At 42.5% G+C, this 14,672-nt stretch overlaps 1 protein-coding gene across 1 annotated transcript in view; it reads left to right on the top strand.

Annotated features, from left to right (window-relative positions):
• The first annotated feature begins 3,313 nt into the window (after nucleotides 1-3,313).
• Nucleotides 3,314-14,672, top strand: part of LOC117513083 (formin-like protein 13) — a 125,044-nt gene continuing 113,685 nt past the window's right edge. Inside the window, exon 1 of the mRNA XM_034173407.1 lies at nucleotides 3,314-3,527. Within this exon, the coding sequence (XP_034029298.1) occupies nucleotides 3,456-3,527 (72 nt within the window). The 5' untranslated portion in view covers nucleotides 3,314-3,455. The remainder of the gene's footprint in view (nucleotides 3,528-14,672) is intronic.

Below are 14,672 nucleotides of genomic sequence, written 5' to 3'. Positions count from 1 at the left end.
ACAACTACCCTTTCAAGAATCTTTGAGAGAAAAGGAAGGTTGCAGATTGGCCTATAATTAGCTAAGATAGCTGGGTCAAGTGATGGCTTTTTAAGTAATGGTTTAATTACTGCCACCTTAAAAGCCTGTGGTACATAGCCAACTAACAAAGATAGATTGATCATATTTAAGATTGAAGCATTAAATAATGGTAGGACTTCCTTGAGCAGCCTGGCAGGAATGGGGTCTAATAAACATGTTGATGGTTTGGATGAAGTAACTAATGAAAATAACTCAGACAGAACAATCGGAGAGAAAGAGTCTAACCAAATACCGGCATCACTGAAAGCAGCCAAAGATAACGATACGTCTTTGGGATGGTTATGAGTAATTTTTTCTCTAATAGTTAAAATTTTGTTAGCAAAGAAAGTCATGAAGTCATTACTAGTTAAAGTTAATGGAATACTCAGCTCAATAGAGCTCTGACTCTTTGTCAGCCTGGCTACAGTGCTGAAAAGAAACCCGGGGTTGTTCTTATTTTCTTCAATTAGTGATGAGTAGAAAGATGTCCTAGCTTTACGGAGGGCTTTTTTATAGAGCAACAGACTCTTTTTCCAGGCTAAGTGAAGATCTTCTAAATTAGTGAGACGCCATTTCCTCTCCAACTTACGGGTTATCTGCTTTAAGCTACGAGTTTGTGAGTTATACCACGGAGTCAGGCACTTCTGATTTAAAGCTCTCTTTTTCAGAGGAGCTACAGCATCCAAAGTTGTCTTCAATGAGGATGTAAAACTATTGACGAGGTACTCTATCTCACTTACAGAGTTTAGGTAGCTACTCTGCACTGTGTTGGTATATGGCATTAGAGAACATAAAGAAGGAATCATATCCTTAAACCTAGTTACAGCGCTTTCTGAAAGACTTCTAGTGTAATGAAACTTATTCCCCACTGCTGGGTAGTCCATCAGAGTAAATGTAAATGTTATTAAGAAATGATCAGACAGAAGGGAGTTTTCAGGGAATACTGTTAAGTCTTCTATTTCCATACCATAAGTCAGAACAAGCTCTAAGATATGATTAAAGTGGTGGGTGGACTCATTTACTTTTTGAGCAAAGCCAATAGAGTCTAATAATAGATTAAATGCAGTGTTAAGGCTGTCATTCTCAGCATCTGTGTGGATGTTAAAATCGCCCACTATAATTATCTTATCTGAGCTAAGCACTAAGTCAGACAAAAGGTCTGAAAATTCACAGAGAAACTCACAGTAACGACCAGGTGGACGATAGATAATAACAAATAAAACTGGTTTTTGGGACTTCCAATTTGGATGGACAAGACTAAGAGTCAAGCTTTCAAATGAATTAAAGCTCTGTCTGGGTTTTTGATTAATTAATAAGCTGGAATGGAAGATTGCTGCTAATCCTCCGCCCCGGCCCGTGCTACGAGCATTCTGACAGTTAGTGTGACTCGGGGGTGTTGACTCATTTAAACTAACATATTCATCCTGCTGTAACCAGGTTTCTGTTAGGCAGAATAAATCAATATGTTGATCAATTATTATATCATTTACCAACAGGGACTTAGAAGAGAGAGACCTAATGTTTAATAGACCACATTTAACTGTTTTAGTCTGTGGTGCAGTTGAAGGTGCTATATTATTTTTTCTTTTTGAATTTTTATGCTTAAATAGATTTTTGCTGGTTATTGGTGGTCTGGGAGCAGGCACCGTCTCTACGGGGATGGGGTAATGAGGGGATGGCAGGGGGAGAGAAGCTGCAGAGAGGTGTGTAAGACTACAACTCTGCTTCCTGGTCCCAACCCTGGATAGTCACGGTTTGGAGGATTTAAGAAAATTGGCCAGATTTCTAGAAATGAGAGCTGCTCCATCCAAAGTGGGATGGATGCCGTCTCTCCTAACAAGACCAGGTTTTCCCCAGAAGCTTTGCCAATTATCAATGAAGCCCACCTCATTTTTTGGACACCACTCAGACAGCCAGCAATTCAAGGAGAACATGCGGCTAAACATGTCACTCCCGGTGTGATTGGGGAGGGGCCCAGAGAAAACTACAGAGTCCGACATTGTTTTTGCAAAGTTACACACCGATTTAATGTTAATTTTAGTGACCTCCGATTGACGTAACCGGGTGTCATTACTGCCGACGTGAATTACAATCTTACCAAATTTACGCTTAGCCTTAGCCAGCAGTTTCAAATTTCCTTCAATGTCGCCTGCTCTGGCCCCCGGAAGACAATTGACTATGGTTGCTGGTGTCGCTAACTTCACATTTCTCAAAACAGAGTCGCCAATAACCAGAGTTTGATCCTCGGCGGGTGTGTCGTCGAGTGGGGAAAAACGGTTAGAGATGTGAACAGGTTGGCGGTGTACACGGGGCTTCTGTTTAGGGCTACGCTTCCTCCTCACAGTCACCCAGTCAGCCTGCTTTCCCGGCTGCTCGGGATCTGCCAGAGGGAAACTAACGGCGGCTAAGCTACCTTGGTCCGCACCGACTACAGGGGCCTGGCTAGCTGTAGAATTTTCCACGGTGCGGAGCCGAGTCTCCAATTCGCCCAGCCTGGCCTCCAAATCTACGAATGAGCTACACTTATTACAAGTACCGTTACTGCTAAAGGAGGCCGAGGAATAACTAAACATTTCACACCCAGAGCAGAAAAGTGCGGGAGAGACAGGAGAAGCCGCCATGCTAAATCGGCTAAGAGCTAGTAGCTACGCTAAGCTAGCGGATTCCTAAAAACACGCAAAGTGAATAATGTGTAAATAATTTAGAGGTGATTCAGCAGAAGGAGTGCTTTAGTTAAGGCACGTAAAGATTACACTGGGAAACAAATCGTAATCTAGATAACTAGATCAATCTAACTGCGCAGATTAAACAGCTAACAGATACAGAAAAACACCGCTGTGCTCCGGAACAGGAAGTGATACAATACCGCAGTGAGAGCCAACCACCAGTAGAGGCAAGCCACATGCCCTATGCTCACATTGTGAGACATGCCCACTTCCCTATGAGAGTGAGGCAGAGAGGGTGGGGCCAGCAGCAGCTCATTTCCAAAACAATTAGGCACAGAATTAAGTCAACAGTTCTTCAGAGACTTTGGGGAGATTTTTAATATCTCTTATTATGACACCTGACGACAGACTTATATGGCCCCTTTAAGGACATGTTAAAGGGATTATATGCTCTGCAGCGCTCTCTCCTGGACAGCATGCCAAACACACACACACACACACAGTCACGTGCAGACAAGAAAGCAGATTTGAAGTATTTGCTGTTTTGAGCCGCTGTGGGTGTGGCAGAACATTTACCTGGTAGAAGTGAAATCTGAGCTGTAAGAGGACGGCGGTGCAACCAGCAACACGTCCACAGAGGTGTCTGAGGGTTGCATCAAAAAAAGTCCCTTTAAAAACTTTAAAGGAACAGTTTCCTGGATTTTTGTGTGTTACATCTGAACAGCCAAAATGCCAGCTTTAGGACCAAAGAAAAAAGAAACTCTACCCAAACCGGACAGAGTGACTGAGGACTTTCCACAGGTAAGACTGAGGTTATGTACTGTCGATGGAGAGGAAAGCAGTTTGCGTGCACTGATCAGCAAGTACCAAAGAGTGTTTTCTTCAACATGATGTATGATTGACATAGTGATAAAAAAATAACTAGATTTACAGATGAGTCATGAAGAAATCATCGCTTTACTGTAATCTTAGTTCTGGTGAAGACTGTCCTCTCATGTTCTCAGATAATGCTTTGGTTCACTTTGCTGGGATTCTCTCGAGCATTCTTTTACTTCCTCAATTCAGTCTTACTTCCCCAACATTAGAAACTTCCCACAAAGGATCGGCCTTTTACCCTGAAACTGTATCGTACCCAGAAATTGTCAGGCAATGAGCAATTTATTGAAGGTTTTTTTTCTAACGTGTGTGATGTGCAGATGTGAGCTGGTCCTTGTTTTGTTGTAATTCAAGTGAGCAAGGAAAGAAGAACAGAATGTAAAATGCTTCCAGCAAACATATTTCTAAGAAAATGTCAGCAGTACGTCACTGAAATCTGTACGAGGCTGAAAACACAGCTGCAGTGAAACAAAGAAACTGGAAAAGTACCAACTGAAAGTACCAGGCAAACAATATCAAATGTTAAAATGGGCTTGTTTAAACTAACAATGTGTGTGTGTGTGTGTGTGTATATATATATATATATATATATATATATGTGTGTGTGTGTATATCAATCAATCAATCAATCAATTTTTTTATATAGCGCCAAATCACAACAAACAGTTGCCCCAAGGCGCTTTATATTGTAAGGCAAGGCCATACAATAATTATGTAAAACCCCAACGGTCAAAACGACCCCCTGTGAGCAAGCACTTGGCAACAGTGGGAAGGAAAAACTCCCTTTTAACAGGAAGAAACCTCCAGCAGAACCAGGCTCAGGGAGGGGCAGTCTTCTGCTGGGACTGGTTGGGGCTGAGGGAGAGAACCAGGAAAAAGACATGCTGTGGAGGGGAGCAGAGATCAATCACTAATGATTAAATGCAGAGTGGTGCATACAGAGCAAAAAGAGAAAGAAACACTCAGTGCATCATGGGAACCCCCCAGCAGTCTACGTCTATAGCAGCATAACTAAGGGATGGTTCAGGGTCACCTGATCCAACCCTAACTATAAGCTTTAGCAAAAAGGAAAGTTTTAAGCCTAATCTTAAAAGTAGAGAGGGTGTCTGTCTCCCTGATCTGAATTGGGAGCTGGTTCCACAGGAGAGGAGCCTGAAAGCTGAAGGATCTGCCTCCCATTCTACTCTTACAAACCCTAGGAACTACAAGTAAGCCTGCAGTCTGAGAGCGAAGCGCTCTATTGGGGTGATATGGTACTACGAGGTCCCTAAGATAAGATGGGACCTGATTATTCAAAACCTTATAAGTAAGAAGAAGAATTTTAAATTCTATTCTAGAATTAACAGGAAGCCAATGAAGAGAGGCCAATATGGGTGAGATATGCTCTCTCCTTCTAGTCCCCGTCAGTACTCTAGCTGCAGCATTTTGAATTAACTGAAGGCTTTTTAGGGAACTTTTAGGACAACCTGATAATAATGAATTACAATAGTCCAGCCTAGAGGAAATAAATGCATGAATTAGTTTTTTAGCATCACTCTGAGACAAGACCTTTCTGATTTTAGAGATATTGCGTAAATGCAAAAAAGCAGTCCTACATATTTGTTTAATATGCGCTTTGAATGATATATCCTGATCAAAAATGACTCCAAGATTTCTCACAGTATTACTAGAGGTCAGGGTAATGCCATCCAGAGTAAGGATCTGGTTAGACACCATGTTTCTAAGATTTGTGGGGCCAAGTACAATAACTTCAGTTTTATCTGAGTTTAAAAGCAGGAAATTAGAGGTCATCCATGTCTTTATGGCTGTAAGACAATCCTGCAGTTTAGCTAATTGGTGTGTGTCCTCTGGCTTCATGGATAGATAAAGCTGGGTATCATCTGCGTAACAATGAAAATTTAAGCAATACCGTCTAATAATACTGCCTAAGGGAAGCATGTATAAAGTGAATAAAATTGGTCCTAGCACAGAACCTTGTGGAACTCCATAATTAACTTTAGTCTGTGAAGAAGATTCCCCATTTACATGAACAAATTGTAATCTATTAGACAAATATGATTCAAACCACCGCAGCGCAGTGCCTTTAATACCTATGGCATGCTCTAATCTCTGTAATAAAATTTTATGGTCAACAGTATCAAAAGCAGCACTGAGGTCTAACAGAACAAGCACAGAGATGAGTCCACTGTCCGAGGCCATAAGAAGATCATTTGTAACCTTCACTAATGCTGTTTCTGTACTATGATGAATTCTAAAACCTGACTGAAACTCTTCAAATAGACCATTCCTCTGCAGATGATCAGTTAGCTGTTTTACAACTACCCTTTCAAGAATTTTTGAGAGAAAAGGAAGGTTGGAGATTGGCCTATAATTAGCTAAGATAGCTGGGTCAAGTGATGGCTTTTTAAGTAATGGTTTAATTACTGCCACCTTAAAAGCCTGTGGTACATAGCCAACTAACAAAGATAGATTGATCATATTTAAGATCGAAGCATTAAATAATGGTAGGGCTTCCTTGAGCAGCCTGGTAGGAATGGGGTCTAATAAACATGTTGATGGTTTGGATGAAGTAACTAATGAAAATAACTCAGACAGAACAATCGGAGAGAAAGAGTCTAACCAAATACCGGCATCACTGAAAGCAGCCAAAGATAACGATACGTCTTTGGGATGGTTATGAGTAATTTTTTCTCTAATAGTTAAAATTTTGTTAGCAAAGAAAGTCATGAAGTCATTACTAGTTAAAGTTAATGGAATACTCAGCTCAATAGAGCTCTGACTCTTTGTCAGCCTGGCTACAGTGCTGAAAAGAAACCTGGGGTTGTTCTTATTTTCTTCAATTAGTGATGAGTAGAAAGATGTCCTAGCTTTACGGAGGGCTTTTTTATAGAGCAACAGACTCTTTTTCCAGGCTAAGTGAAGATCTTCTAAATTAGTGAGACGCCATTTCCTCTCCAACTTACGGGTTATCTGCTTTAAGCTACGAGTTTGTGAGTTATACCACGGAGTCAGACACTTCTGATTTAAAGCTCTCTTTTTCAGAGGAGCTACAGCATCCAAAGTTGTCTTCAATGAGGATGTAAAACTATTGACGAGATACTCTATCTCCTTTACAGAGTTTAGGTAGCTACTCTGCACTGTGTTGGTATATGGCATTAGAGAACATAAAGAAGGAATCATATCCTTAAACCTAGTTACAGCGCTTTCTGAAAGACTTCTAGCGTAATGAAACTTATTCCCCACTGCAGGGTAGTCCATCAGAGTAAATGTAAATGTTATTAAGAAATGATCAGACAGAAGGGAGTTTTCAGGGAATACTGTTAAGTCTTCTATTTCCATACCATAAGTCAGAACAAGCTCTAAGATATGATTAAAGTGGTGGGTGGACTCATTTACTTTTTGAGCAAAGCCAATAGAGTCTAATAATAGATTAAATGCAGTGTTGAGGCTGTCATTCTCAGCATCTGTGTGGATGTTAAAATCGCCCACTATAATTATCTTATCTGAGCTAAGCACTAAGTCAGACAAAAGGTCTGAAAATTCACAGAGAAACTCACAGTAACGACCAGGTGGACGATAGATAATAACAAATAAAACTGGTTTTTGGGACTTCCAATTTGGATGGACAAGACTAAGAGACAAGCTTTCAAATGAATTAAAGCTCTGTCTGGGTTTTTGATTAATTAATAAGCTGGAATGGAAGATTGCTGCTAATCCTCCGCCCCGGCCCGTGCATTCTGACAGTTAGTGTGACTCGGGGGTGTTGACTCATTTAAACTAACATATTCATCCTGCTGTAACCAGGTTTCTGTTAGGCAGAATAAATCAATATGTTGATCAATTATTATATCATTTACCAACAGGGACTTAGAAGAGAGAGACCTAATGTTTAATAGACCACATTTAACTGTTTTAGTCTGTGGTGCAGTTGAAGGTGCTATATTATTTTTTCTTTTTGAATTTTTATGCTTAAATAGATTTTTGCTGGTTATTGGTGGTCTGGGAGCAGGCACCGTCTCTACGGGGATGGGGTCATGAGGGGATGGCAGGGGGAGAGAAGCTGCAGAGAGGTGTGTAAGACTACAACTCTGCTTCCTGGTCCCAACCCTGGATAGTCACGGTTTGGAAGATTTAAGAAAATTGGCCAGATTTCTAGAAATGAGAGCTGCTCCATCCAAAGTGGGATGGATGCCGTCTCTCCTAACAAGACCAGGTTTTCCCCAGAAGCTTTGCCAATTATCTATGAAGCCCACCTCATTTTTTGGACACCACTCAGACAGCCAGCAATTCAAGGAGAACATGCGGCTAAACATGTCACTCCCGGTCTGATTGGGGAGGGGCCCAGAGAAAACTACAGAGTCCGACATTGTTTTTGCAAAGTTACACACCGATTTAATGTTAATTTTAGTGACCCCCGATTGGCGTAACCGGGTGTCATTACTGCCGACGTGAATTACAATCTTACCAAATTTACGCTTAGCGTTAGCCAGCAGTTTCAAATTTCCTTCAATGTCGCCTGCTCTGGCCCCCGGAAGACAATTGACTATGGTTGCTGGTGTCGCTAACTTCACATTTCTCAAAACAGAGTCGCCAATAACCAGAGTTTGATCCTCTGCGGGTGTGTCGTCGAGTGGGGAAAAACGGTTAGAGATGTGAACGGGTTGGCGGTGTACACGGGGCTTCTGTTTAGGGCTACGCTTCCTCCTCACAGTCACCCAGTCAGCCTGCTTTCCCGGCTGCTCGGGATCTGCCAGTGGGGAACTAACGGCGGCTAAGCTACCTTGGTCCGCACCGACTACAGGGGCCTGGCTAGCTGTAGAATTTTCCACGGTGCGGAGCCGAGTCTCCAATTCGCCCAGCCTGGCCTCCAAAGCTACGAATAAGCTACACTTATTACAAGTACCGTTACTGCTAAAGGAGGCCGAGGAATAACTAAACATTTCACACCCAGAGCAGAAAAGTGCGGGAGAGACAGGAGAAGCCGCCATGCTAAATCGGCTAAGAGCTAGTAGCTACGCTAACCTAGCGGATTCCTAAAAACACGCAAAGTGAATAATGTGTAAATAATTTAGAGGTGATTCAGCAGAAGGAGTGCTTTAGTTAAGGCACGTAAAGATTACACTGGGAAACAAATCGTAATCTAGATAACTAGATCAATCTAACAGCGCAGATTAAACAGCTAACAGATACAGAAAAACACCGCTGTGCTCCGGAACAGGAAGTGCTACAATACCGCAGTGAGAGCCAACCACCAGTATATATATGTACATATATATACGAGAGTAGGCTGAAAAGTTCTAAGGCTCACTATAATGCAGTTAATGCATTACTCCTTCATGGGGAGCCTTAGAACTTTTCAGCCTATATATATAATATAAGTTGTATGTAGGGGTTGTGGCCAAGTGGTTAATGCACTTGGTTTCAGTTCAGAAAGTTCGGGGGTTCAAATCCCACCCCTGCCACATTTCTCCATCATCCGGCGTAAAACTTGTACAATTCAACATGCAGAGCCACCTTGGATTTGCTGTGGTGACCCCAAGTGCAAACAAGGGAGCAGCCGAAGGGACTTACTATATACAGTTGTATGTAAAAGTTTGGGCCCCCTGATGATTTTCATGATTTTCCTTTATAAATCATTGGTTGTTTGGATCAGCAGTTTCAGTTAAATATATCATATAGCAGACAAACACACTGATATTTGAGAAGTGAAATGAAGTTTATAGGATTTACAAAAAGTGCGCAATAATTCTTTAAACAAAATTAGGCAGGTGCATAAATTTGGGCACCCCAACAGAAAAAAATACATCAATATTTAGTAGATCCTCCTTTTGCAGAAATAACAGCCTCCAAATGCTTCCCATATCTTCCAGTGAGAGTCTGGATTCTGGTTGAAGGTATTTTGGACCATTCTTCTTTACAAAACATCTCAGGTTTGTTGGTTTCCTAACATGGACAGACCACTTAAAATCACACCACAGATTTTCAATAATATTCAGGTCTGGGGACTGAGATGGCCATTCCAGAACATTGTACTTGTTCATCTGCATGAATGCCTTAGTAGATTTTGAGCAGTGTTTAGGGTCGTTGTCTTGTTGAAAGATCCAGCCCCGGCGCAACTTCAACTTTGTCACTGAACATTGTTCACTTGTCATGAACATTGTTCTCAAGAATCTGCTGATATTGACAGGAATCCATGTGACCCTCAACTTTAACAAGATTCCCAGTACCTACACTGGCCCCACAGCCCCACAGCATGATGGAACCACCTCCAAATTTTACTGTAGGTAGCAAGTGTTTTTCTTGGAATGCTGTGTTCTTTTTCAGCCATGCATGTGGCCCCTTGTTATGTCCAAATAACTCAATTTTAGATTCATCAGTCCACAGCACCTTTTTCCAAAATGAAGCTGGCTTTTCCAAATGTGCTTTAGCATACCTCAAGCGCCTCTGTTTGTGGTGTTTACACAGAAAAGATTTCCTCTGCATTACAGCATCATACAGCAGGTCTTTGTGCAAAGTGCGCTGTATAGTTGAACGATGCACAGAGACACTATCTGCAGCAAAATCATGTTGTAGGTCTTTGGAGCAGGTCTGTGGGTTGACTATGACTGTTCTCACCATCCTTTGCTTCAGCTTATCTGAGATTTTTCTTGGCCTGCCACTTTGGGCCTTAACTAGTACTGTGCCTGTGGTCTTCCATTTCCTCACTATGTTCCTCACAGTGGAAACTGACAGCTGAAATCTCTGAGATAGCTTTTTGTATCCTTCCCCTAAACCATGATGTTGAACAATCTTTGTTTTCAGGTCATTTGAGAGTTGTTTAGAGGCTCCCATGTTGCCACTCATGAGAAGAGATGCAAAGCGGCAAACATTTGCAAATGGCCACCTTAAATACCCTTTCTCATGATTGGATTCACTGTGTAAGGAGGTCAAGGGTCAATGAGCTTACCAAACCAATTTTATGATCCAATAATTAGTGCTAAATGTATTCAAATCAATAAAATGACAAGGGTGCCCAAATTTATACAACCTGTTTGATTTTGTTTAAATAATTATTGCACACTTTCTGTAAATACTAGCAACTTTATTTCACTTCTTAAATATCAGTATGTTTGTCTGCTATATGATATATTTAACTGAAATTTCTGATCCACACAACCAATGATTTATTAAGGAAAATCATGAAAATTATCAGGGGTGCCCAAACGTTTGCATACAACTGTGTGTGTGTGTGTGTGTGTGTGTGTGTGTGTGTGTGTGTATGTGTGTGTGTGTGTGTGTGTGTGTGTGTGTGTGTGTGTGTGTGTGTGTGTGTGTGTATTCTTTCAGCCACCCTGGTTGCTTGGGGTCACCACAGTGGATCTAGTCTAGATTCGCATTGGGATTTGGAACACTATTTTTGCAGCGTGTACATCTGCAGTTCTTTGTGCTCCGAAGCAGTTGTTTTAACCAAGTAGTGATCATGACCTACTTTGTTTAGGGCCCCTTCACACATAGTGCGAATGTGGCTGAATTGCGCATGAAGTGTGCAATTCAGGATTCATATGCAATACTTGTAAAATTGGAACTGCCTCCAACACATTGTACACCTGTTGCTCCAACTATTTGCGCACACCAGCGGCTGAAAGACAGTGCACTGTGAGTGCTCATTCAATCCCTCTTGCGGCAGGTGTCGGCCAAATTCTAGGTGACACACAGAAACATCCAACACTGCTCGCTTGGCACTTAGAAAATGTGTGGCCATTCACACTGTTAGCACGAAAATAATGAGCAGATGATCACTTTCGAGCTGGCTGTGAAATTTGTCTAAGTGCCACCACGAGTGTGGTTTCTCAAAACAGCAACGCACATGTGGCGTGCCATAGTGTCGACTCCCCGCACAACACGTGCTGTGCGTGTGAATCGCATGTGTCCCCCCCCCATTCATAACACATGTGGCAGATGTGTTGCGGATGGGGGGGATAACTAAAAAGCAGTAAAAATAACTAAAAAGAAATGATCATGTAACACAGACACAGAGTGACACGTTGGTGTCTGCGCTGAACTGACAGGGGGCGTGTCTACCAACAGCTGCAGCTATTGAGATCTGTGGTTCTGAACATCACGGCTGGGGACACGTACCATGTTTGGACGGACATGACCTTACAACTATCCACTGTGATGCGCATATGCCTGCTTGCTGTCCTCACGTGGACATACATAAAAACATATTGCTATTGCAATGGGCTGCAGCAAGCGAGTGCACGCCATGCATATTGACAGGCTGCCCCAGTTGAAACAGACTGTCAGATCATAACAAGCAGTGGGCAATCTGAATGTCATGTCACCCACGTGAGCTCTGTTCCACATGATGCAGTATCTGTCCTGCAGCGCACCATTCACAGGAGACGCGTGTTGGGCCGTACACGCATGCAGGGCCAGCTGGACATGCCAGGCCAATAGATGTGGACATGATAAGAGAGCACTACTCCATTCATGTCATTTCATGACTGTACGTCTGTGACCATGGTCATCTACAGAGGAACAGATGGTTCAATAAAATGTGGTGTTTTTTATGGTAAAAGTAAGTAAAGTAAGTCCCTTCGGCTGCTCCCTTGTTTTGTACTCGGGGTCGCCATAGCAAATCCAAGGTGGATCTGTATGTTGAATTGGCACAAATTTTACACCAGATGCCCTTCCTGACGCAACTCCACATTACATGGAGAACTGTGGTGGGGGGATTCGAACCAGGAACCTTCCGCACTAAAACCAAGTGCATTAAGCACTTGGCCACCACCCCTACTGGTGTTTTTTTATGGTGTGTGGTTTTATTTTATTTTTTCAAATACATTTATCTCCTTGTTGATTTCAGGTATTTTCCTGCACACTTTATAGGACAGCGATGGTAGTGCAGTGGTAAAGTTTCTGGCTGTCAATCAGAGCTTTTGTAAATTGCACATATGAATCCCGTGAGGCGCATGTATGTGGTTACACATGCTCCAGCTGCTTGCACTGTGTTCCTGCTGTGACTGTTTTGTGCACACTCATGCACAAAACTGTCGCAGCGGGATCGTTCACACCTGCCCGACCACGTGTCCCTCCCGACATTGGCTCGAAAGTTTCGTGGTTCGCTCATACAAGCTGTTTCACCCTGATTTGTACTTATTCATACTATGCAGCCTATTCTCAGGAACATTTATAGGAAATTCGATTTTTTACAGTATCCTTATGTATTTTCCAGCCAAATTTAGCTGGCAAGAAGTGATTCAATTTTCAAGGTCATAGGTCAAAGGGCCAAGTCAGGAAAAATCCTTATCTCTATCATTGAATGAATTTTCAAAAATTCATAACTCTGTCAAAAAAAAAAAAAAAAAATCAACTCTCTTTCATATTTGAGACCATGTAGGATGGTATCCTTTACTGACTGATAAAGTTTGATCCAGATCTGATCCAGATTACAGATTTTGCAGCCATTTAAATTTAACATTGAAAATACTATTTACTGTATATTTTATATTATATCTTAATCGAACATGCCCCAGTCACTCTCATATTTGAAAGTGAGGTGCAGACTGGCACTCACTATCACCTGACAATGTTTGATCTGGATCTGATTTGGATTGTGGATTCTGTGGACATTTTAATGTAACTTTGAAAAGCCCATTTGATGTACATTTTGCATTATATCTCAAACAAAAATGCCTCAATCACACTCATTTGTGACAATGAGGTGCAAATAGGTACTCTCACTGAACAGACTGAGTTTGATCTGTATCTGATCCTTCTTGCGGATTTAGCGGATATTTGATTGTTTTTTTTTAACACTGAAGCGCCCTTTTGATCTATATTTTGTATTTTATTTTAGCTCATGAAAAGTTACTTCTAACAGGACTTTGACCTTGAAAATTGTGGCAATGCAAACCAAGCTCCTGCTGCGGTCGTACAGGGACCGGATAGCCCTTAGCAAAGGACCCCGGACCCTGTACTCCCGGAGCACCCCCCACAGGGTGCTCTGAGGGACATGGTCAAACGCCTTCTACAGATCCACAAAACACATGTGGACTGGTTGGGCGAACTCCCATGAACCCTCGAGCACCCGATGGAGCGTGTAGAGCTGGTCCAGTGTGCCACGACCAGGACAAAAACCACACTGCTCCTAATGAATGCGAGGTTCGACTATCGGTCGAATTCTCCTCTCCAGTACCCTGGAATAGACCTTACCGGGGAGGGTGAGGAGTGTGATCCCCCTGTAGTTGGAACACACCCTCCGGTCCCCCTTCTTAAACAGAGGGACCACCACCCTGGTCTGCCAATCCAGAGGCACTGTCCCCAACTACCACGTGATGTTGCAGAGGCATGTCAGCCAAGACAATCAATCAATCAATCAATTTTTTTTTATATAGCGCCAAATCACAACAAACAGTTGCCCCAAGGCGCTTTATATTGTAAGGCAAGGCCATACAATAATTATGTAAAACCCCAACAGTCAAAACGACCCCCTGTGAGCAAGCACTTGGCTACAGTGGGAAGGAAAAACTCCCTTTTAACAGGAAGAAACTTCCAGCAGAACCAGGCTCAGGGAGGGGCAGTCTTCTGCTGGGACTGGTTGGGGCTGAGGGAGAGAACCAGGAAAAAGACATGCTGTGGAGGGGAGCAGAGATCAATCACTAATGATTAAATGCAGAGTGGTGCATACAGAGCAAAAAGAGAAAGAAACAGTGCATCATGGGAACCCCCCAGCAGTCTACGTCTATAGCAGCATAACTAAGGGATGGTTCAGGGTCACCTGATCCAGCCCTAACTATAAGCTTTAGCAAAAAGGAAAGTTTTAAGCCTAATCTTAAAAGTAGAGAGGGTGTCTGTCTCCCTGATCTGAATTGGGAGCTGGTTCCACAGGAGAGGAGCCTGAAAGCTGAAGGCTCTGCCTCCCATTCTACTCTTACAAACCCTAGGAACTACAAGTAAGCCTGCAGTCTGAGAGCGAAGCGCTCTATTGGGGTGATATGGACAGTCCCACAACATCCAGAGATTTAAGGTACTCAGGGCGGATTTCATCCACCCCAGGAGCCTTGCCACCGAAGAGCTTTCTAACTA

The sequence above is a fragment of the Thalassophryne amazonica genome, chromosome 6 (assembly GCF_902500255.1).
Source record: "Thalassophryne amazonica chromosome 6, fThaAma1.1, whole genome shotgun sequence".
Lineage (NCBI taxonomy): Eukaryota > Metazoa > Chordata > Actinopteri > Batrachoidiformes > Batrachoididae > Thalassophryne > Thalassophryne amazonica.
The sequence above is the reverse complement of the archived record's forward strand: the minus strand, read 5'-3'. Positions and strand labels throughout refer to the sequence as shown.